General features: G+C 43.8%; 1 protein-coding gene across 3 annotated transcripts in view; it reads left to right on the top strand.

The window, feature by feature from the left end:
- Positions 1-24,932, top strand: part of LOC118384900 (globoside alpha-1,3-N-acetylgalactosaminyltransferase 1-like) — a 47,186-nt gene extending 22,254 nt beyond the window's left edge. For all 3 annotated transcript variants that reach the window (XM_052520506.1, XM_052520505.1, XM_052520504.1), the window contains 8 exons: positions 5,127-5,198; positions 5,490-5,525; positions 11,729-11,863; positions 14,184-14,235; positions 18,751-18,906; positions 19,502-19,626; positions 23,144-23,306; positions 23,518-24,932. In XM_052520506.1, the coding sequence (XP_052376466.1) occupies positions 5,127-5,198; positions 5,490-5,525; positions 11,729-11,863; positions 14,184-14,235; positions 18,751-18,906; positions 19,502-19,626; positions 23,144-23,306; positions 23,518-23,718 (940 nt within the window). In that variant the 3' untranslated portion in view covers positions 23,719-24,932. The remainder of the gene's footprint in view (positions 1-5,126; positions 5,199-5,489; positions 5,526-11,728; positions 11,864-14,183; positions 14,236-18,750; positions 18,907-19,501; positions 19,627-23,143; positions 23,307-23,517) is intronic.
- The last annotated feature ends 200 nt before the right edge of the window (positions 24,933-25,132 follow it).

The raw sequence follows: 25,132 nt of genomic DNA, 5'->3' as shown, positions 1-25,132 counted from the left end.
CAGGGCTTCTGGCACCATACCTGGCAGGGGACGCTCAAAAAGCGTATTTCGACCTGGAGTTGAAAGAAGCACAGGATTACGATAAACTAAAGGGGAGATCCTGACTAGACTGGGAGTGACCGATACCGTGAGGGCACACCGCTTCCACCAGTGGTCCTACCGACCGGGACAACCCCCACGAACACAGATGTTCGACTTGATTCACCTGGCACGGAAATGGTTGCGACCAGAGACCCGGTCATCCGCCGAGATTGTCGAGACCATCGTACTCAACCAGTTTCAGCGAGGTCTACCCCAAGAAGTGAGACGATGGGTTGGCCAGAACGAGGTATTTTCCGCCGACCATCTCGTGGGCCTGGTTGAACGGTATTGTACGGCAAGAACAGCTGAGCAGGCACAGGAGGAAAGATTCCCGTTCCCCAGGCATGGGCGAACCAGCGGACAGGGTAAGGCTGTCCCAACATATAGAGGGGGAAGAGAGCAGCATGGGGCCATGAGGAAAGAATCAGAATCAGGCCAAGACACTAAGGGAAAAAACGGAAACCGGGACTGGGTGTCGGGGTCTCCCCCCGAACCCCTATTATCTGTTACAATTGTAATCAACCAGGACATATTGCAGCCTATTGCCCTATTAAAGAAGAGCCAATGCAATGTAACCTCGGTGAAAATGAAGATGATATACGGTATGCATGTCCTGTTGTAACCACTGTACTTGAAAGATCAAGAAACAACCATATGTGCAGGGTGAAGATTGAAGGGAAAGAGGTTGAAGCACTGCTGGATTCCGGCAGTATGCTAACCCTGGTCGTTGCAGGCCTAGTGCCGAATCATAAACTGGATACAAGACAGGATATCAGTGTTACATGCATTCATGGGGATACCCGTCTGTACCCCACGGCCTTAGTGAGCATACAAACAGAGGACGGTCTGCTGGATTATGAGGTTGGCGTGGTCCCAAAGATGCCATATGATGTAATATTGGGTAGAGACTTTCCTAACTTTGCGAAGTTAGGCCACAAGAATGGCATATTTGAGAATCCAACAACCCTGACCAAGCAGGAAGAAGCATGGGGCCTTCAACCAAAGCCAAGAAAAGAGGTCTCCCAGGGGACAACATCACAGGTGCTAGTAGGGGAGGAGGAGGATGAAGTGGCAAACCTCGCTGATGACGAACAGCCCGGTACTAGTGGGGCTGGGGTCGATCTGAATCCAGAGGACGACGATATAGAACCAGCAGACCTGGCAGAGTCCTTGACTAATTTTGGGACGGCCCAAAACCAGGATCCAACCCTGCAACAAGCCAGAGCAGATGTGCAGGTCGTAGATGGTACTCCCATAAATGGTGGGATGATGCCTAATAGTTTTCCACACTTCATCCTGAAAAAGGGTTTGGTGTACAGAGTCTCGAAAATAGGGGTTGATGTGGTGGAACAGTTGTTGGTTCCCACTCGGTACCGGAGGACAGTACTGGATCTAGCTCATGGGCACATTCTGGGTGGACATCTTGGTATCGATAAAACCAGAGACCGGATTGTAAGGAGGTTTTACTGGCCAGGAATTCAAGCTGAAGTGGCTCGGCATTGTGGAGAGTGCCCGGAGTGCCAGTTAACAGCTCCCCGACCAGCTTTTAGAAGCCCATTAGTGCCACTCCCCATAATCGAAACGCCATTTGAGAGGATAGCGATGGATTTAGTGGGCCCACTACCCAAATCCGCCAGAGGGCACCAATACATTCTGGTCATTCTAGATTATGCCACTCGCTACCCAGAAGCCATTCCCCTTCGGACGATGACTTCCAAAAATATCGCAAAGGAATTAGTGCTCTTGTTCACCAGGGTAGGGGTTCCAAAGGAGATCCTTACCGACCAGGGGACCCCCTTTATGTCCCGCCTTATGGCGGACCTTTGTAAACTGTGGCAGGTGAAACAGTTGAGGACATCGGTTTACCATCCTCAGACGGACGGGCTGGTTGAGAGATTCAACCGAACCCTGAAGTCAATGCTCAGGAAGGTAATCGATAAGGATGGGAAAACTGGGATTGCATGTTGCCGTATCTGATGTTTGCCATTAGAGGTTCCTCAAGCCTCGCTGGGGTTTTCTCCCTTTGAGCTGGTATATGGGAGGCATCCCGGGGAATCTTAGACATCGCCCGGAAACCTGGGAGCACCAATCCACCCCGTATACTAGTGTCATAGAGCACGTCACGGCAATGCAAGACAGGATAGCCACAGTCATGCCCATCGTCAGAGAGCACATGAGACAAACACAAGAACACCAGCGGCACACTTATAACCGGCAGGCTACCCTGAGGGAATTTCAACCGGGAGATAAGGTGTTAGTGCTGATCCCCACAGTAGAATGTAAACTACTAGCCACATGGAAAGGGCCATATGAAGTACTGGAGAGAATAGGAGAAGTCAATTATCGGATCCGACAGCCAGGTCGACGGCCCCAGGAACAGATTTATCACATAAACCTGTTAAAAGCATGGAGAGAGAGAAAACACTAATGGTCACATACCCCACACACATTCAGGAGACAGCCGAAGTAAATATTTCACCCACTCTGTCCCCAGCGCAAGTACAGGAAGTAAAGGCCCTGATCCAGAAAAAGAGATGTGTTTTCAGAGGTACCTGGCCGAACTGAGGTTACGGCTCATGATATCGTTTCCCTACCAGGGAGAAAAGTGAGTATGAGGCCATATCGGGTATCCGAGGCTCGACGGGCCGCGATTAGAGCAGAGACTGAGAAAATGTTGACAGCTGGAGTGGTTGAAGAGTCACATAGTGAGTGGTCTAGCCCAATTGTGATGGTCTCCAAGCCCGATGGGTCGTTGCGGTTCTGTAACGACTTTCGGAAGGTAAATGAAATCTCAAAGTTTGATGCCTACCCCATGCCCCGAGTAGATGAACTACTGGAGAAAATTGGTCATGCTCGGTACATTACGACCCTTGATCTGACAAAAGGGTACTGGCAAATTCCTCTGACCCCCAGGGCCAAAGAAAAGACAGCCTTTGCAACACCTGACGGTTTGTTTCAATACACTGTCATGCCATTCGGCTTACACGGGGCCCCAGCAACCTTTCAACGGCTCATGGACAAAGTCCTAAAACCGCACAAGGCATACGCCGCAGCTTATTTAGATGACGTGGGGATCTACAGCCCAGATTGGGAATCCCACTTACCCCGGGTACAGGCAGTGTTAGATGCCCTTAGAAAGGCAGGGCTCACGGCAAACCCTGCCAAGTGTTATGTGGGGTTAGAGGAAACAGAGTATCTGGGATACACTGTGGGAAGAGGGTTAATCAAACCCCAACATAAGAAGGTGAAGGCAATTAGAGAATGGCCGAAACCAGTAAATAAGAAGCAGGTCCGAGCCTTCCTAGGGCTGACCGGTTACTACCGGAAGTTCATCCCAAGTTATGCCACAGTGGCCGCCCCACTTACCGACATGACTAGAGCCAGAGGGCCAAACATGGTCAAATGGGATGAAAGGGCCACCAAAGCATTTAGGACATTACAGGAGGCTCTCTGTTGTAACCCAGTGCTGGTGGTACCAGACTTTGAGAAAGAGTTTGTGGTTCAGACGGATGCCTCAGAGGTCGGCTTGGGAGCAGTGCTATCCCAAGAGGTAGAAGGGGTGGAACACCCCATCCTGTTTTTAAGCAGGAAGCTGGAACCACGGGAAACCAACTACTCAGTCGTTGAGAAAGAGGCGCTGGCAGTAAAGTGGGCTCTAGAAAGCCTGAAGTACTACCTGCTGGGGCGCCACTTCACCCTCATCAGTGACCATGCCCCACTCACCTGGATGCATAGGGCTAAAGAGAAGAACGCTCGGGTGATGCGGTGGTTTTTGAGTCTCCAACCGTTTCATTTTGACTTGAAACACAGAGCAGGGAAGGAAATGGGAAACGCGGATGGGTTATCCCGCATGCATGCATATTTTGCTGCGGTAGCCCGACCTAGGGGGTCGGATCTAGGGGAGAGATATGTGGCAAAGAAGGGGGTCGAGTGATAAGTGGCAGATATGTGAGAGCAGAGCTAATAAACGGGCTCTGCCCGATCACTAAAATGGCCACCCCTGTCAGAACTACAGATCACAAAATGGCCGACCGCCAAAACTACAAGTCCCAGAAGCAAGGGGAACCCTCAGAAGGTGGAGCCGACTCACAGATAAAGGGTCAAGAAAAACCAGGAAGAAAAGAGAGAGGGCTGGAAGGAGCTATGAACAATAGAGAAAGAGACTATAGAGATTGGCTGGATTTACCGTGTATGAGCTGGATTGTTTGGACTTACCTGTTGGCGTTTGGACCTGGACCTACCGAGAACCCGATTCGTGTACCGAACCCTGCTATCCTTGACCTCGCCTACGGCCTGGGTGGACCAGGACGGAGAAACAAACACACAGGTACTGTCCTGTTCGAAAGAACTCTCATTCTTGGGTGATTTGGTGACAGTTTACCACTTAGTTTGTGACAAACGCTCCTAACCTTGAAGAGGTTTGCCACACTAGTTACCTTCAACTAGAGTTGCAACAAAGCTGTCCAGTGTCTAACGCTATCCTAGTCAACAACAGTCATGACTGGTTAGCGTTACCTCAGGCTCCATTGCATTGACTCGCATCGCCACCTCCAGTCAGTCACTTTTGCTTGACTCCAAAGTCAGCGATGTTGATGATGGTCGGTCAGTAACCCCGACACCATAACCCTCAATGTCAAGGGTGGGTCATTGTAATTTCCCTCCGTTCATCTTTGAATGTAAGTACAGAGAGGTCCTTAATGGAAACCTGCTCTAAGGACCTCAGACTGGTTTGAAAGTTCACCTTCCAACAGAACAACGACCCTAAGCACACAGCCAAGACAATGCAGGAGTGGCTTTGGGACAAGTCTCAATGTCCTTGAGTGGCCCAGCCAGAGCCCGGATTTGAACCCAATCGAACATCTCTGGACAAATCTGAAAATAGCTGTGCAGCAACGCTCTCTATCCAACCTGACAGAGCTTGAGCGGATCTGCAGAGACTAATGGGAGAAATCCACAACCCTGGTGTTGCAAGCGCCATGCTCTACTAACTGAACCACTCTCTCTCTCTCTCTCTCTCCTTTCTCTGCTTTCTGTCTGTCTGTCAGTGAGGGTCTCAGTGAGTATGTGGAGGGGTTAACATGGCGCCAGGTGAATAACCAGGTTGTGCTGAATCACAGGTGAGTGAGTAGGTGTGGATACTGACTGTACACACCTGTTGAACCTGTACCGTACTGCACTGTGCTCTTTATACTATTAATAGCATTTCATTACTTCATCGACCAACCATAGCCTGGGCAGTGATCTGTTTGTGCAATCGTGCCACTCCTTTTCATCCCAAACATGACAAGAAGTGGCATGATGGCACAAAGACTGGTGCCCCAAACAAGTCTCAGCCTTCAACATTTGTATTATTATATCAGTGCCAGTCTGTTTCTGCAAAAAGTAAACCTGCTCTCTGTGTTTTTCAGATTACAGAGCAATCAAGCCAAGCTTATGGAACCAGTGTAAGTGGCAGCACATGCAGAATACAGCATTACAATAGAGCTGTATTCTATATCATATTATAAACTGGGTGCTTTGAGCCCTGAATGTGCAAACTGACTATAACCAGAATAGAAAGAGTGGGAGGCCCCAGTCCACAACTGAGCAAGAGAACAAGTACATTAGTGTCTAGTTTGAGAAACAGACACCTCACAAGTCCTCAACTGGCAGCTTCATTAAATAAAAGGCCAGTTTTATTGCTTCTTGAATTACCACAACAGTTTTCACCTGTGCTAACATAATTGCAAAAGGGTTTTCTAATGATCAATTAGCCTTTTAAAATGATAAACTTGGATTAGCTAACAACATGTGGAACTCAGGAGTGATGGTTGCTAATAATGGGCCTCTGTACGCCAATGTAGATATTCCATTAAAAATCAGCCGTTTCCAGCTACAATAGTCATTGACAACATTAACAATGTCTACACTGTATTTCTGGTCATTTTGATGTTTTAATGGACAAAAAAATGTGCTTTTCTTTCAAAAACAATGACATTTCTGAGTGACCCCAAATTTCATTCACCCCTTTTTAGATTGGTGTGTATTAGGTAGTTGTTGGGGAATTGTTAGATATTGCTGCACTGTCGGAACTAGAAGCAGAAGCATTTTGCTACACTCACATTAACATCTGCTAACCATGTATATGTGACCAATAAAATTTCATTTAATTTCATAGGAGTAAAAAAGTTGCTCATATCAATCAATATATAATTCATGGATGACTCAGGGCCTGGCCAACTTCCCAACATTAAGGTAGCAAAGCAGCCCCAAACTATATTGCCACAACCTTCATGCTTTACGATTGGTATGAGTTTCTTCTGTTCAAAGGTAGTGTTTCATTTTCGTCAAACATGGCGTCTGGCATTGCGACCAAACACCACCTTTGTCTCATCTGTCCAGATTGTTCCAGTTGTTTTGGTCTTTACCCAGGTGTTGTCTGGCAAACGTCAGTTGTGTCTTGATATTCTTTTTGAAGAGAAGAGGCTTCTTCCTTTCTGATCTCCCATGTAGGCCAAGTTTGTGCAGTCTCTTTCTGACAGTTGACTCGACATTGATTGTGGCAAGAGATGTCTATAGATCACTTAATGCTACCCTGGGTTTCTTGGAGACTACGGTGAGCATCTTTCGGTCAGCTCTGGGGCTGAATTTGGTAGGATGACCTGTCCTAGGTAGATTGCGTGTGGTCTGGAATCTTCTCAATTTATAGATGATCCATCAGACGGTGGAATGATGTACTTCAAATTGCTTGGAATATGTAAAAAAAACAACACCACTTTCCAGGGGTGTAGTTACTTTATCACATGACTGTATATATAGTGCATTCAGAAAGTATTCAGAACCCTTCACTTTTTTCATCTCTCCAGTAATGTTTGATCGGGTTCAAGTCCGGGCTCTGGCTGGGCAACTCAAGGACATTCAGAGACTCATCTCGAAGCCACTCCTGCATTATCTTGCCTATGGGGGCGACAGGTAGCCTAGTGGTTAGTGTTGGGCCAGTAACCGAAAGGTTGCTAGATCGAATCCCAGAGCAGACAAGGTAAAAACCTGTCATTCTGACCCTGAACAAGGCACTGTTCATAGGCTGTCATTGTAAATAAGAATTTGTTCTTAACTGACTTGTCTAGGTAAAATAAAGGTAAAATAAAAAATGTGCTTAGGGTCATTGTCCTGTTGGAAGGTAAGCCCCAGTCTGAGGTCCTGAGCGCTCTGGAGCAAGTTTTCATCAAGGATGAAAGCGTTCATCTTTCCCCCGATCCTGACTAGTCTCCCAGTCCCTGCTGCTGAAAACATCCCCACAGCATGATGCTGCCACCACCGTGCTTCACCGTAGAGATGGTATTGGCCAGGTGATGAGCGGTACCTGGTTTCCTCCAGATGTGACTCTTTGCATTCAGGCCAAAGATCTTCCATCTTTGCTTCATCAGACCAGAGAATCTGGTCAGTCTTTTTGTCAAACTCCAAGCGGTTTGTCATGTGCCTTTTACTGAGGAGTGGCTTCCTTCTGGCCACTCTACCATAAAGGCCTGATTGGTGGAGTGCAGCAGAGATGGTTGTCCTTCTGGAAGGTTCTCTCATCTCCACAAAGGAACTCTGGAGCTCTGTCAGAGTGACCATCGTGTTCTTGGTCACCTCCCTAACCAAGGCCCTTCTCCCCCTATTGCTCAGCTTGGCCGAGCGGCCAGCTCTAGGAAGAGTCTTGGCGGTTCCCAACTGCTTCCATTTAAGAATGCGGCCATTGTGTTCTTCGGCACCTTCAATGCTGCAGACATTTTTTGGTACCCTTCCCCAGATCTTTGCCTTTTACACAATCCTTTCTTGGAGCTCTACGGACACTTACTTCGATCTCATGGCTTGGTTTCTGCTCTGACATGCACTGTCAACTGTGGGACCTTATATAGACAGTTGTGTGCCTTTCCAAATCATGTCCAATCAATTGAATTTACCACAGGTGGACTCCAATCAAGTTGTAGAAACAACTCAAGGATGATCAATGGAAACAGGATGCACCTGAGCTCAATTTCGAGTCTTATAGCCAAGGGTCTGAATAATTATGTAAATTACATATTTCTGTTTTATATATTTTTTATACATTAAAAAAACAATGTTTTTGCTTTGTCATTATATGGTATTGTGTGTAGATTTCTGAGGAATAAATAATTTGTAGACTGCAAATTGACTGCAAGAAGCCCAAGCAGATATCATGTTTGACTAAAACACAATTTCAAACCTTGCTTACATACAATCACGTGTCTCTTTATTAAAACCTGTTGGGGCTAGGGGGCAGCATTTTCATTTTTGGATGAAAGGCGTGCCCAGAGTAAACTGCCTCCTACTCTTTCCCAGATGGGAATATATGCATATTATTACTAGTGGATAGAAAACACTGAAGTTTCTAAAACTGTTTGAATTATATCTGAGTATAACAGAACTCATGCCAGACAAAAACCTGGGAAGAAATCCAAACAGGAAGTGAGAACTCAATTTTGAAAACAGTGCCATTTGATGTCCATCTTAGATATGGATGAGCATGCACTTCCTAGGGCTTCCACAAGATGTCACCGTCTTTAGATTCTGGTTGTATGATTAAACTATAAAGGAGGGGCTCATAGCTCTTTGAGTGGGCGGTCTGGCAGAAAGCCTCGGTCTCATTGCGTGCGGTCACAAGAGAGTCTTGCGTTCCAATGCATTTCTTCAGACAATAAAATTCTCCGGTTGGAATCTTATTGCTGATTAATGTTTAAAACATCCTAAATATGGATTGCATACATCATTTGACTTGTTTCTACGACCTGAGTTTGTCTGGAGGAATTGCTAGTGCTTTTTGAGGATTGAATGCTGGCCTGAATTTGGTAGTCATCTAACATAAATACATGTTGTTTTCGCTGTAAAACATTTTAATCAGACACGATGGGTAGATTAACAAGATGTTTTGCTGTATTGGACTTGTTAATGTGTGAAAGTTAAATATTTCGAAATAATATTTTTTTCAGCTGAATGGGAGGGGGTGTTCCCTTTAGGGAACTCCTTGTGCCCCTAGCCCCAACAGGTTTAAAGCATGGGAATACCTGGGATCAGATTTCTTAAATTAAAATCACTTCGAGCTGATTTCCTGTTTTAAAAAAAAAAAATTTTTTTACAGTATTTTATGTCAAATGAAAGTAAAAAATAATTTATTTATTTTTGTCAGAACCTGCGGGCCAAATTCGGCCCATGGACCACGAGTTGTGGAACCCTGTTCTAAGGTGCAGTGTTTAACTGGGTGGTAGCTGGACAGTGACTTTGTTCAGGGCAGGGTACTGGATGGATGCCGACTAGTGATGGCTATTTAACAGTCTGATGGCCTTGCCAGTCTCTCGGTCCCAGCTTTGATGCATCTGTACTGACCTCGCCTTCTGGATGATAACGGGGTGAACAGGCCGTGGCTGTTGATAATGCGACATCCGTTCCTGGTCAAGAATGTGTTATTATCTGAAGCTGGGAAACTGGCAATTTGTTTTTGTCCATACAATCTAACTGAGCAGCTCAACCAGTCTCCACCTAAACATCAAGCATGAGATTTTTCTACCTCCAAAAGCTCCAAACAAACTTCAGATTTGCATTCAATAACCCGCTGGTAATGGTAACTCTTGAACTGTTCAGGCGTTCCATCTATCTATACCTTTTCAAATATAACCATTTAAAATGCTCATTGGCCATTTTTAAGCTACAAGACCAACTTTAAAATATCCAGGCTATCCTAACCTTTAAATATTATAAACAATGTACATTTTAATAAATTATTGTCATTTCATGGATTCAATGCTAAACATAACACAGTGGTAGACATTTTGAATGCTACTTCACCTCCACCCTACCTGACACCCTAGACCCACTCCAATTTGCTTACCGCCCAAATAGGTCCACAGACGATGCAATCTCAACCACACTGCACACTGCCCTAACCCATCTGGACAAGAGGAATACCTATGTGAGAATACTGTTTATCGACTACAGCTCGGCATTTAACACCATAGTGCCCTCCAAGCTCGTCATCAAGCTCGAGACCCTGGGTCTCGACCCCGCCCTGTGCAACTGGGTACTGGACTTCCTGACGGGCCGCCCCCAGGTGGTGAGGGTAGGCAACAACATCTCCACCCCGCTGATCCTCAACACTGGGGCCCCACAAGGGTGCGTTCTGACCCCTCTCCTGTACTCCCTGTTCACCCACGACTGCGTGGCCACGCACGCCTCCAACTCAATCATCAAGTTTGCGGACGACACAACAGTGGTAGGCTTGATTACCAACAACGACGAGACTGCCTACAGGGAGGAGGTGAGGGCGCTCGGAGTGTGGTGTCAGGAAAATAACCTCACACTCATTGTCAACAAAACTAAGGAGATGATTGTGGACTTCAGGAAACAGCAGAGGGAACACCCCCCCTATCCACATCGATGGAACAGTAGTGGAGAGGGTAGTAAGTTTTAAGCTCCTCGGCGTACACATCACAGACAAACTGAATTGGTCCACCCACACAGACAGCATCGTGAAGAAGGCGCAGCAGCGCCTCTTCAACCTCAGGAGGCTGAAGAAATTCGGCTTGTCACCAAAAGCACTCACAAACTTCTACAGATGCACAATCGAGAGCATTCTGTCGGGCTTGTTTCACCGCCTGGTACGGAAACTGCTCTGCCCACAACCGTAAGGCTCTCCAGAGGGTAGTGAGGTCTGCACAACGCATCACAGACTGAAAAACAGCTTCTATCTCAAGGCCATCGGACTGTTAAACAGCCACCAGTAACATTGAGTGGCTGCTGCCAACGCACTGACTCAACTCCAGCCACTTTAATAATGGGAATTGATGGGAAATGATGTAAAATATATCACTAGCCACTTTAAACAATGCTACCTAATATAATGTTTACATAACCTACATTATTAATCTCATATGTATACGTATATACTGTACTCTATCATCTACTGCATCTTTATGTAATACATTTATCACAAGCCACTTTAACTATGCCACTTTGTTTACATACTCATCTCATATGTATATCCTGCACTCGATACCATCTACTGTATCTTGCCTATGCCACTCTGTACCATCACTCATTCATATATCTTTATGTACATATTCTTTATCCCCTTACACTTGTGTCTGTAAGGTAGTAGTTTTGGAAGTGTTAGCTAGATTACTTGTTGGTTATTACTGCATTGTCGGAACTAGAAGCACAAGCATTTCGCTACACTCGCATTAACATCTGCTAACCATGTGTATGTGACAAATAAAATTTGATTTGATTTGCTGCCATTTCAACATTTTCAAAACGATATAATTATAACTATTTAAATGTGCGTAAATTAGCATATAAACCCACCATCAATAATTGTCACTCTTAAACTGGGAAGCTAGACACCAAACCAACTTTCACATGTTCAGGCTATAATTTCTTATCAACCAACCAACCAATCAATCAATCAATCAATCAATTAATGTTTTCATTAACCTACTTTTTCAACTATCATTTCTACTGCAGTCACTACCACCACTATAACTTATTGCAAATCCATAAATACTTTAAAACAAGGTAGTAAGCGCACAGTTTCTTCAGGAAATGTAATATTCTAGTTATTATTACTGTTATTGTTATTATTGTTGTTGTTATTATTATTACTACTATTCAGGAGGACTGACGTGCTGACTGTAACCCCATGGCTGGCTCCTATAGTCTGGGAGGGGACCTTCGACCCCCTGGTCATAGACGAGGCCTTCAGGTCCCACACCCTCACCATTGCTACCACTGTGTTTGCTGTAGGGAAGTAAGTCACAGATTCCATGTGTAGAAACCTGTTGCCAAGGCAATGTTTACAAGACTTCCTATGTGTGTATGTATCACCTACAAGAAATGTCAAGACTGCTGCCACTAACACAAGCATGCACCCATCCACAAGTGTTCACCATGCATCTATCCACAAGTGTTCACCATGCACCTCTCCACATGCGTTCACCATGCACCTCTCCACATGCGTTCACCATGCACCTCTCCACATGCATTCACCATGCACCTCTCCACATGCATTCACCATGCACCTCTCCACATGCATTCACCATGCCCCTCTCCACATGCATTCACCATGCACCTCCCCACATGCGTTCACCATGCACCTCCCCACATGCGTTCACCATGCACCTCCCCACATGCGTTCACCATGCACCTCCCCATGCGTTCACCATGCACCTCCCCACATGCATTCACCATGCACCTCCCACATGCATTCACCATGCACCTCCCCACATGCATTCACCATGCACCTCTCCACATGCGTTCACCATGCACCTCTCCACATGCATTCACCATGCACCTCTCCACATGCATTCACCATGCACCTCTCCACATGCATTCACCATGCACCTCTCCACATGCATTCACCATGCACCTCTCCACATGCATTCACCATGCACCTCTCCACATGCATTCACCATGCACCTCTCCACATGCATTCACCATGCACCTCTCCACATGCATTCACCATGCACCTCTCCACATGCATTCACCATGCACCTCTCCACATGCATTCACCATGCACCTCTCCACATGCATTCACCATGCACCTCCCCACATGCATTCACCATGCACCTCCCCACATGCATTCACCATGCACCTCCCCACATGCATTCACCATGCACCTCCCCACATGCATTCACCATGCACCTCCCCACATGCATTCACCATGCACCTCCCCACATGCATTCACCATGCACCTCCCCACATGCATTCACCATGCACCTCCCCACATGCATTCACCATGCACCTCTCCACATGCATTCACCATGCACCTCCCCACATGCATTCACCATGCACCTCCCCACATGCATTCACCATGCACCTCCCCACATGCATTCACCATGCACCTCTCCACATGCATTCACCATGCACCTCCCCACATGCATTCACCATGCACCTCCCCACATGCATTCACCATGCACCTCTCCACATGCATTCACCATGCACCTCTCCACATGCATTCACCATGCACCTCCCCACATGCATTCACCATGCACCTCCCCACATGCATTCACCATGCACCTCCCCACATGCATTCACCTCATGTGTTAATATCTTTGGTTGATGTTATCTACATCATAGCCTCATTTATGTTGCCTGTCTGCATTTTTCAAACTGTTCGCAAGTGGGGATTATGATTGTGTCTCAACTGGCATCTTATTCCTTATGTAGTGCACTACTTTTGACCTGAGTCCTATATAGAGAATAGGTTCATGTTTGGGACACACACTACAACTCAACATGGAATTCATATTTCCGAATAAGGCCATCTCATGTCACAAGAATGCAGTCTGTCTCTAGCTGTGTTTTTTACATACACATTTCCCCCTGCAGGTACGCTTGCTTGTCCTACCTGAACGTTTCACATGATTCATTATTGACAACCTGAATGTTTCACCTAATTGTTTTCTGTCTGTTTTTTTTAAAAATCCATCATTGAAGATATAGTAATTTTAGTTCTGTCATTTCACATAGATGTACAGTACCAGTCAAAAGTTAGGATAGCCTTACTCATTCAAGGGTTTTTCTTTATTTGTACTGTTTTCTACATTGTAGAATAATGGTGACAACATCAAAACTATGAAATAACACGTGGAATCATGTATTAACAAAAAAAGGGTTAAACAAATCCAAATATGTAATATTTTACATTTGCCACTAGATGGCAGCAGTGTGTGTGTGCAAAGTTTTAGACTGATCAAATGAACCATTGTATTTCTGTTCACATTGTTGTATCAAGACTGCCCAAATGTGCATAATTGGTTTATTAATAACTTTTCAAGTTCATTAGTGTGCACTTTCCTCAAACAATAGCATGGTATTCTTTCACTGTAATAGCTACTGTATATTGGACAGTGCAGATAGATTAACAAGAATTTAAGCTTTCTGCCAATATCAGATATGTCGATGTCCTGGGAATGTTTTTGGTTACTACATGATTCCATATGTGTTATTTTATAGTTTTGATGTCTTCACTATTATTCTACAATGTAGAAAATAGTACAAATAAAGAGTAGGTGTGTCCAAACCTTTGACTGGCACTGTATGTTTTTCATCTCTATTCTTTCTTACAGATACACTCGTTTTCTCCGTGACTTCTTAGAGTCATCTGAGAAGCACTTCATGGTGAGGATCCAGAACTATCTATCAAATGGATTGACTGGTATAATATAAAGAAGGTCCAGGGATAACAATGTGTGTGTGTGTGTGTGTGTTTATACAGTGGGGAGAACAAGTAGTTGATACACTGCCGATTTTGCAGGTTTTCCTACTTACAAAGCATGTAGAGGTCTGTAATTTTCATCATAGGTACACTTCAACCGTGAGAGACGGAATATAAAACAAAAATCCAGAAAATCACATTGTATGATTTAAGTAATTAATTCGCATTTTATTGCATGACATAAGTATTTGATCACCTACCAACCAGTAAGAATTTCGGCTCTCACAGACCTGTTAGTTTTTCTTTAAGAAGCCCTCCTGTTCTCCACTCATTACCTGTATTAACTGCACCTGTTTGAACTCGTTACCTGTATAAAAGACATCTGTCCACATACTCAATCAAACAGACTCCAACCTCTCCACAATGGCCAAGACCAGAGAGCTGTGTAAGGACATCAGGGGTAAAATTATAGACCTGCACAAGGCTGGGATTGGCTACAGGACAATAGGCAAGCAGCTTGGTGAGAAGGCAACAACTGTTGGCGCAATTATTAGAAAATGTAAGAAGGTTAAGTTGACGGTCAATCACCCTCTGTCTGGGGCTCCATGCAAGATCTCACCTTGTGGGGCATCAATGATCATGAGGAAGGTGAGGGATCAGCCCAGAACTACACAGCAGGACCTGGTCAATGACCTGAAGAGAGCTGGGACCACAGTCTCAAAGAAAACCATTAGTAACACTCTACACCGTCATGGATTAAAATCCTGCAGCGCTCACAAGGTCGCCCTGCTCAAGCAGGCGCATTTCTAGGCCCGTCTGAAGTTTGCCAATGTCCATCTGGATGATCCAGAGGAGGAATGGGAGAAGGTCATGTGGTCTGATGAGACAAAAATAGAGCTTTTTGGTCTAAACTCCACTTGCTGTGTTTGGAGGAAGAAGAAGGATGAGTACAACCCCAAGAACACCATCCCAACCGTGAAGCATGGAGGTGGAAACATCATTCTTTGGGGATGCATTTCTGCAAAGGGGACAGGACGACTGCACCGTATTGAGGGGAGGATGGATGGGGCCATGTATTGCGAGATCTTGGCCAACAACCTCCTTCCCTCAGTAAGAACATTGAAGATGGGTTGTGGCTGGGTCTTCCAGCATGACAACTACCCAAAACACACAGCTAGGGCAACTAAGGAGTGGCTCCATAAGAAGCATCTCAAGATCCTGGAGTGGCCTAGCCAGTCTCCAGACCTGAACCCAAAAGAAAATCTTTGGAGGGAGCTGAAAGTCTGTATTGCCCAGCGACATGCCCGAAACCTGAAGGATCTGGAGAAGGTCTGTATGGAGGAGTGGGCCAAAATCCCTGCTGCAGTGTGTGGAAACCTGGTCAAGAACTACAGGAAACATATGATCTCTGTACCAAATATTAAGTTATGCTTTTCTGATGTATCAAATACTTATGTCATGCAATAAAATGTAAATTAATTACTTAAAAATCACACTGATTTTTTAAAGGATTTTTTTAGATTCCGTCTCTCACAGTTAGTGTGCCTATGATAAAATTACAGACCTCTACATGCTTTGTAAGTAGGAAAACCTGCAAAATCGGCAGTGTATCAAATACTTGTTCTCCCCACTGTGTGTGTGTGTGTGTGTATATATATATTACACACAGTGCTGCTTGAATGTATGTGAACCCTGCAGGGCTGGTCATTTTTCAGCTATAAAAAAATGTAAATAAACGTAAAATCCTTATCTAATCCCCAATTTGTAATAACATTCCAAGTAAATGACAGATCATTTAAATGTTTGTTTAACAAAAGTGGTTTATTTAACAGAAACTCAGATTTGATGGGTGAAAAAAACATGAACCCCTTCAGTCATAAGCTTGTGGCACCTCCATTAGCAGCGATAACTTGGAGGAAACATCTCCTATAGCTAGTAATCAGTCTCTGGCATCTGTTTTCAGAGATTACAGAATTCAGCCAATTGAGTTCGGTTCGAGGGGTGTCTGCCATGAACTGCCCGCTTCAGGTCCTGCCACAGCATCTCGATTGAATTTAGATCAAATCAAATGTATTTATATAGCCCTTCGTACATCAGCTGATATCTCAAAGTGCTGTACAGAAACCCAGCCTAAAACCCCAAACAGCAAGCAATGCAGGTGTAGAAGCACCTGAAACACATCCAAAACACATTCTTTGGTAGATTTGCTTGAATGCTTTGTCGCTGTTTTGTTTGTGAGACCCATTTTCGGCCCAGCTTTAGCTCCTTGACTGATGGCCTGACAGTCTGTTCAAGAATCTCCTGGTATACCTCGGAATTCATTGTCGTACAGGTCCGGAGGAGGAACAGCAGTTCCAGATCTTGACATTCCCAGCACCATGCTTGACTGTTGGGATTAGGTTATTTTGGTGGTAGATAGTGTTGGGTTGTCGCCAAACATGGTGTTGATTGTGAACAAAAAGGTTAATTTTGGACTCATCAGTCCAGAGAATGACTTTCACAAACCTTCAGGCTTCTTCCTAGCACCACTCCCATGAATGGCATTTGGATTCGGTGTTCTTCTTATTGTTGAATCATGCACAGTTACCTGAGATGCAGCAAGGGAGATGTTATGTTTGGGTTGGCTTTTACCTGATTTCTCATTGTTTTTGTGTCACTTGGGGATATTTTAGAAGGGCGTCCACTTCTAGGCCGAGTTACTGTCATGTTAAATGCTTTCCATTTGTAAATGATTTGCCTCACATTGGACTGATGGAGCTCAAATAATTTTGAGGTGATTTTATCGCTTTCTCCAGACTGTTGTCCTCTCACTATCCTCGTACTAGTTGAGGTTCTGGAGCATCAGCATTTATGGGTTCGATTACAGGCTCAGAATGGCAAGAAAGGCCTTTTTTCTGAAACTCGTCAGTCTATGATGGCTATTCCATGTGAGAAATTGCCAAGAAACTGAAGATCTCGTACAACGCTGTGTACTACTCCCTTCACAGAACAGCAGAGTTGCAAAGAAAAAGCCGTATCTCAGACTGGCTAATAAAAAGAAAGACAAGCAAAATAAGTCACTGGACTTTTTCCTCTGCCTAGAAGGCCAGCATCCCAGAGTTGCCTCTTCACTGTTGACGTTGAGACTGGTGTTCTGCGGGTACTATTTAATGAAGCTGCAAGTTGAGGACTTGTGAGGTGTCTTTTTTCTCAAACTAGACACTAATTTACTTGTCCTCTTGCTCAGTTGTACCTCCCACTTTCTATTCTGGTTAGAGCCCGTTTGCAATGTTACTCAACTGGTCTTACGAAGGACAGTTTTATTGCTTATTTAATTACCACAACAGTTTTCAGCAGTGCTAACATAATTGCAAAAGGGTTTTCTAATGACCAATTAGCCTTTTTAAAATGATAAACTTGGATTAGCTAACACAACATGCCATTGGAACACAGGAGTGATGGCTGCTGATAATGGGCCTATGTAGAACTTAATATTTGGTACAGAGCTCATACGTTTCCTGTAGTTCTTGACCAGGTTTGCACACTGCAGCAGGGATTTTGGCCCACTCCTCCATACAGACCATCTCCAGATCCTTCAGCTTTCGGGGCTGTCGCTGGGCAATACGGACTTGCAGCTCCCTCCAAAGATTTTCTATAAAATCATCCCCAAATAATTATCTTTCCACCTCCATGCAACAGTTGTTGCCTTCTTGCCAAGCTGCTTGCCTATTGTCCTGTAGCCCATCATCAGCCTTGTGCAGGTCTACAATTTTATCCCTGATGTCCTTACACAGCCCTCTGGTCTTAGCCATTGTGGAGAGGTTGGAGTCTGCTTGATTGAGTGTGTGGACAGGTGTATTTTTATACAGGTAATGAGTTCAAACAGGTTCAGTTAATACAGGTAATAAGTGGAGAACAGGAGGGCTTCTGAAAGAAACTAACAGGTCTGTGAGAGACGGAATTCTTACTGGTTGGTAGGTGATCAAATACTTATGTCATGCAATAAAATGCAAATTAATGACTTAAAAATCATACAATGTGATTTTCTGGATTTTTGTTTTAGATTCCGTCTCACAGTTGAAGTGTACCTATGATTAAAATTACAGACCTCTACATGCTTTGTAAGTAGGAAAACCTGCAAAATCGTCAGTGTATCAAATAGTTCTCCCCACTGTATTCCATTAAAAAAAATCTGCCGTTTCCAGCAACAATAGTCATTTACAACATTAACAATGTTTACAATGTATTTCTGATCAATTTGATATTAAGACAAACTTGCTTTTCTTTTAAAAACAAGGACATTTCTAAGTGACCACAAACTTTTGAATGGTTGTGTGTGTGTGTGTGTGTGTGTGTGTGTATAGATACAGATGATGTAGGATTAGATCCTCCTGCCCGTGTGATGTTATTCATTGGTCCAGATTCAATTAAATGTACTAAATGTAACTCAACTCATTACAAATTCCATCCCTTTCAATTGAAGTGAAATGTGATTCCAGGTGGGGCTGGATGTGCACTACTACGTGTTCACCGACCTGCCCGGCGATGTGCCTAGCAACATGACTCTTGGTGTCGGCAGGCTGCTCAGCATCGTGAGAGTGCCGAAGTTCGACCGCTGGCAGGAGATATCCCTCCGCCGCATGGAGCTCATCCAGGTCACACTTTATTCATATTATTACTACATTATGAGTTTATTATTATTATTATTAGTAGTAGTTAATAATAATAATAATAATAAGGTGGCGGCAGGTAGCCTACCGTTTTAAAAGCGTTGGGCCAGTAACTGAAAGGTCACTGGTTTGAATCCCCAAGCCGACTACATTAAAAATCTGTCTGTGCCTTTGAGCAAGGCACACAACCCTAATTGCTTCTGTAAGTTGATCTGGATAAGAGCGTCCGCTAAAGTTTATTTTATTAAAAATTCGAACCTTTATTTAACTTGGCATTAAATGATTAACTGTGAAAATTTAGAAGTATTAGTAGCTCCCTACAGATGTCCCAACTATCAACAAAATATCAACTGTTGATAATAGGCAACATATTTCTAGGGTTACAGTTAAGAGGTTATGCCTATAGGGTTAGTGCATACCAGTTAGTTTAAATATTGTTGATAGTAGATTGTATGGACTGTGTATTTTTTAAAATCATTTTAACCCTGCCTGAAAACCAAATTTACATCTGAGGACAATCAACTTTGATTGATTGCTTGAAGTTCTACTGAACATCCACCAACCATCTACTTGGAAGCAGACTGCCATTGAGGATCACATCCACCGGGAGGCGCACTACATCTTCTGCCTGGATGTAGACATGATGTTCCATGGCCGTGTGGGGTCTGAGGTGCTGGGGAGACTGGTGGCCGCCATCCACCCCTGGTAATACTTACTTACTTACTTACTTACTTAAAGGGCCAGCATCCACCCCTGGTAATACTTACTTACTTACTTACTTACTTAAAGGGCCAGCATCCACCCCTGGTAATACTTACTTAAAGGGCCGCCATCCACCCCTGGTAATACTTACTTACTTACTTACTTACTTACTTACTTAAAGGGCCAGCATCCACCCCTGGTAATAATTACTTACTTACTTACCTACTTACCTACTTACTTACTTACTTACTTACTTACTTACTTACTTACTTACTTAAAGGGCCAGCATCCACCCCTGGTAATACTTACTTACTTACTTACTTACTTACTTACTTAAAGGGCCAGCATCCACCCCTGGTAATACTTACTTACTTACTTACTTACTTACTTACTTACTTACTTACTTACTTACTTAAAGGGCCAGCATCCACCCCTGGTAATACTTACTTACTTACTTACCTACTTACCAGCATCCACCCCTGGTAATACCTACTTACTTACTTACTTACTTCCACCCCTTACTTACTTACTTACTTACTTACTTACTTAAAGGGCCAGCATCCACCCCTGGTAATACTTACTTACTTACTTACTTACTTAAAGGGCCAGCATCCACCCCTGGTAATACTTACTTACTTACTTACTTACTTAAAGGGCCAGCATCCACCCCTGGTAATACTTACTTACTTACTTACTTACTTACTTACTTAAAGGGCCAGCATCCACCCCTGGTAATACTTACTTACTTACTTAAAGGGCCAGCATCCACCCCTGGTAATACTTACTTACTTACTTACCTACTTACTTAAAGGGCCAGCGTCCACCCCTGTTAATACTTACTTACTTACTTATTTACTTAAAGGGCCAGCATCCACCCCTGGTAATACTTACTTACTTACTTAAAGGGCCAGCATCCACCCCTGGTAATACTTACTTACTTAAAGGGCCAGCATCCACCCCTGGTAATACTTACTTACTTACTTACTTACTTAAAGGGCCAGCATCCACCCCTGGTAATACTTACTTACTTACTTACTTACTTAAAGGGCCAGCATCCACCCCTGGTAATACTTACTTACTTACTTACTTACTTACTTACTTACTTAAAGGGCCAGCATCCACCCCTGGTAATACTTACTTACTTACTTACCTACTTACTTAAAGGGCCAGCGTCCACCCCTGTTAATACTTACTTACTTACTTATTTACTTAAAGGGCCAGCATCCACCCCTGGTAATACTTACTTACTTACTTACCTACTTACTTAAAGGGCCAGCGTCCACCCCTGTTAATACTTACTTACTTACTTATTTACTTAAAGGGCCAGCATCCACCCCTGGTAATACTTACTTACTTAAAGGGCCAGCATCCACCCCTGGTAATACTTACTTACTTACCTACTTAAAGGGCCAGCGTCTACACCTGTTAATACTTACTTAAACACTTAATAGTTACTTAAAGAGGAAAAAAGTAAATATTTTTTTCCCTGTAACGTAACAAAATGTGTAAAAAGGGAAGGGGTCTGAATCATTCCCGAATGCACTTTATATACAAACATATGTGGACAACCCTTCAGATCATTCTTATAACTGTAGATACAAACATATGTGGATCAACCCTTAAGATCATTCTTATAACTATAAAAGAAATATGATCATATTTAGTAATAGTACAAATTAGTCCCCATTTCATATAACTGACGACAGAGCATTTTCTACCCAGAGTCCTCTGAGTGACGCAGAAACACCATTTGTATGTCTGCAGACTCCTTACAACTTCAGCTTTCGTCCCTGTGACCACGAGAATTGTGGTTGTGTTTTCAAATCTACTAAATTATTTCAGATTTTTTTTCATGTTGAGAGCTCTAAATCCAGCTGGGAATTCCACAGCTAGATAGAACCACAATTGCTGAATTCGCTAGACTGTCCCCTTTAATATACAGTCTCCTAGGCTGGGCTCATCACTCAGAGGCAGTTTGAAATCGATTCTTTGTCTGGAAAAGGCGACACGGAGTGGCAACAAGATTTCCGATCTGCTCTACAGGTAGTTTGACCATCAACAAATCTGTTGCTAAGCAAGGGTTGAGGCTAGGGTAAGGGTTATGTTTAGGGTGAGGGTAAGGGTTATGTTTAGGGTGAGGGTAAGGGTTATGTTTAGGGTGAGGGTAAGGGTTATGTTTAGGGTGAGGGTAAGGGTTATGTTTAGGGTGAGGGTAAGGGTTATGTTTAGGGTGAGGGTAAGGGTTATGTTTAGGGTGAGGGTAAGGGTTATGTTTAGGGTGAGGGTAAGGGTTATGTTTAGGGTGAGGGTAAGGGTTATGTTTAGGGTGAGGGTAAGGGTTATGTTTAGGGTGAGGGTAAGGGTTATGTTTAGGGTGAGGGTAAGGGTTATGTTTAGGGTGAGGGTAAGGGTTATGTTTAGGGTGAGGTAAGGGTTATGTTTAGGGTGAGGGTAAGGGTTATGTTTAGGGTGAGGGTAAGGGTTATGTTTAGGGTGAGGGTAAGGGTTATGTTTAGGGTGAGGGTAAGGGTTATGTTTAGGGTGAGGGTAAGGGTTATGTTTAGGGTGAGGGTAAGGGTTATGTTTAGGGTGAGGGTAAGGGTTATGTTTAGGGTGAGGGTAAGGGTTATGTTTAGGGTGAGGGTAAGGGTTATGTTTAGGGTGAGGGTAAGGGTTATGTTTAGGGTGAGGGTAGGGTTATGTTTAGGGTGAGGGTAAGGGTTATGTTTAGGGTGAGGGTAGGGTTATGTTTAGGGAGGGTTATGTTTAGGGTGAGGGTAAGGGTTTAGGGTTATGTTTAGGGTGAGGGTAAGGGTTATGTTTAGGGTTATGTTTAGGGTGAGGGTAAGGGTTATGTTTAGGGTAAGGGTTATGTTTAGGAGGGTAAGGGTTATGTTTAGGGTAAGGGTTATGTTTAGGGTGATGGGTAAGGGTTATGTTTAGGGTGAGGGTGAGGGTTATGTTTAGGGTGAGGGTAAGGGTTATGTTTAGGGTGAGGGTTATGTTTAGGGTTTATGTTTAGGGTTATGTTTAGGGTGAGGGTTATGTTTAGGGTGAGGGTTATGTTTAGGGTGAGGGTTATGTTTAGGGTAAGGGTTATGTTTAGGGTAAGGGTTATGTTTAGGGTAAGGGTTATGTTTAGGTAAGGGTTATGTTTAGGTGAGGGTTATGTTTAGGGAGGGTTATGTTTAGGGTGAGGGTTATGTTTAGGGTGAGGGTTATGTTTAGGGTGAGGGTTTAGGGTGAGGGTTATGTTTAGGGTAAGGGTTATGTTTAGGGTAAGGGTTATGTTTAGGGTGAGGGTAAGGGTTATGTTTAGGGTGAGGGTAAGGGTTATGTTTAGGGTGAGGGTAAGGGTTATGTTTAGGGTGAGGGTTAGTAGATAGTTAGTTTAAATGTTACTGATAGTACATTTGTAGATGCTCTACAGACTATCCAAATAAAGTTTTACCGTGACCTCAGTAAGGGTATGTTCCTGGTTAAATAAAGTAACAATACAAAATGGTCTTGTATCTTGCAGGTTCTACATGTACCCCCGGAGCCAGTACCCCTACGAGCGGCGGGCCGTGTCCACAGCCTCTGTACCTCAGGACCAGGGAGACTTCTACTACCAGGCCAACATATTCGGAGGAGTGCTGGAGGATGTTCATAGGCTGACCAAGACGTGCAGGGAGAACCTGGAGGTAGGCACTCGTGCACTCAGGCAGGCAAAAAGCACACTCAACACATTCATACCTGACAGACAGTCATGCAGACAGAAAGGCATGCATTCCGAGACGTACACACAGACATATGCACGCATGCAGGCAGGCATGCAGTCACTCACTCTCTCCCCCAATATCCACCCCTCCCTCCCTCCTTCCTCCTCCTCTCCACCCGCCCCCCTCCCTCTAGGTGGATAAGTCTGTGGGTGTTGAGGCTGTGTGGCAGGAGGAGAGTCACCTGAACTGGTACCTGGTGAAGAATAAGCCCACCAAGCTGCTGTCACCTGAATATGTGTGGGATGACGCTAGAGGACGAGACGCCAAGGAGATAAAACTCGTCCGCTTCTCCTCTGTCATCAAGAACAAGGCAGAGGTCAGGGAGAACCCATGAGATGCAGCCCATGCAAAACCCACATAGATATCTATAGCTTAAACAGACAGATTTCGATAGCATAAACAGACAGATTTCGATAGCATAAACAGACAGATTTCGATAGCATAAACAGACAGATTTCGATAGCATAAACAGACAGATTTCGATAGCATAAACAGACAGATTTCGATAGCATAAACAGACAGATTTCGATAGCATAAACAGACAGATTTCGATAGCATAAACAGACAGATTTCGATAGCATAAACGAACAGATTTCGATAGCATAAACAACAGATTTCGATAGCATAAACAACAGATTTCGATAGCTTAAACAACAGATTTCGATAGCTTAAACAACAGATTTCGATAGCTTAAACAACAGATTTCGATAGCTTAAACAGACAGATTTCGATAGCATAAACAACAGATTTCGATAGCATAAACAACAGATTTCGATAGCATAAACAACAGATTTCGATAGCATAAACAACAGATTTCGATAGCATAAACAACAGATTTCGATAGCATAAACAGACAGATTTCGATAGCTTAAACAACAGATTTCGATAGCTTAAACAACAGATTTCGATAGCTTAAACAACAGATTTCGATAGCTTAAACAACAGATTTCGATAGCTTAAACAACAGATTTCGATAGCTTAAACAACAGATTTCGATAGCTTAAACAACAGATTTCGATAGCTTAAACAACAGATTTCGATAGCTTAAACAACAGATTTCGATAGCTTAAACAACAGATTTCGATAGCTTAAACAACAGATTTCGATAGCTTAAACAACAGATTTCGATAGCTTAAACAACAGATTTCGATAGCTTAAACAACAGATTTCGATAGCTTAAACGGACAGATTTCGATAGCTTAAACGGACAGATTTCGATAGCTTAAACGGACAGATTTTGATCAGGAATGTTTTAATATGCTAATTAGACTTTCGCCCGAGGTGATGACATTGACGCTAGAGTTTTAAAGACTCAAGAGCTAACTATATTTAAGCTCTTGAGTCTTCCTCATCTCTGAGAACTGCCACAACAAAAGAATGATGTTCAAGACAACTGAGCGTGTTGTTGGTGCCCACCCTAACAGCGACATGTTAGCATCTCCTGATCTGTGAACAGTTTTTACAATTATTATGATGTGAAGCCCTTTTAACACTTGTATTGAAAAGCGCTATACAAATAAAGTTCATTATTATTAAGTTGACATTTTATACATGAAATTACATTTATTTCTCTGGCATCGTGGTCGTCGTGTCTGACATTGTCCAACCAGTAGCGGAGCAAGACTGCTTGAAAATGATGTATGGCCAATGGAATTCTGTCCTGATGTTAATGAGGTGAGTATGCGTAGCAATGGCTTTGTCTTGTGCTACTCAATGATGGACTTAGGAGAGCAGTTAACTGTTAGCTA

This window comes from Oncorhynchus keta, chromosome 6 (assembly GCF_023373465.1).
Source record: "Oncorhynchus keta strain PuntledgeMale-10-30-2019 chromosome 6, Oket_V2, whole genome shotgun sequence".
In the NCBI taxonomy this organism is placed as follows: domain Eukaryota; kingdom Metazoa; phylum Chordata; class Actinopteri; order Salmoniformes; family Salmonidae; genus Oncorhynchus; species Oncorhynchus keta.
This window is presented reverse-complemented; position numbering and strand designations above follow the sequence as displayed.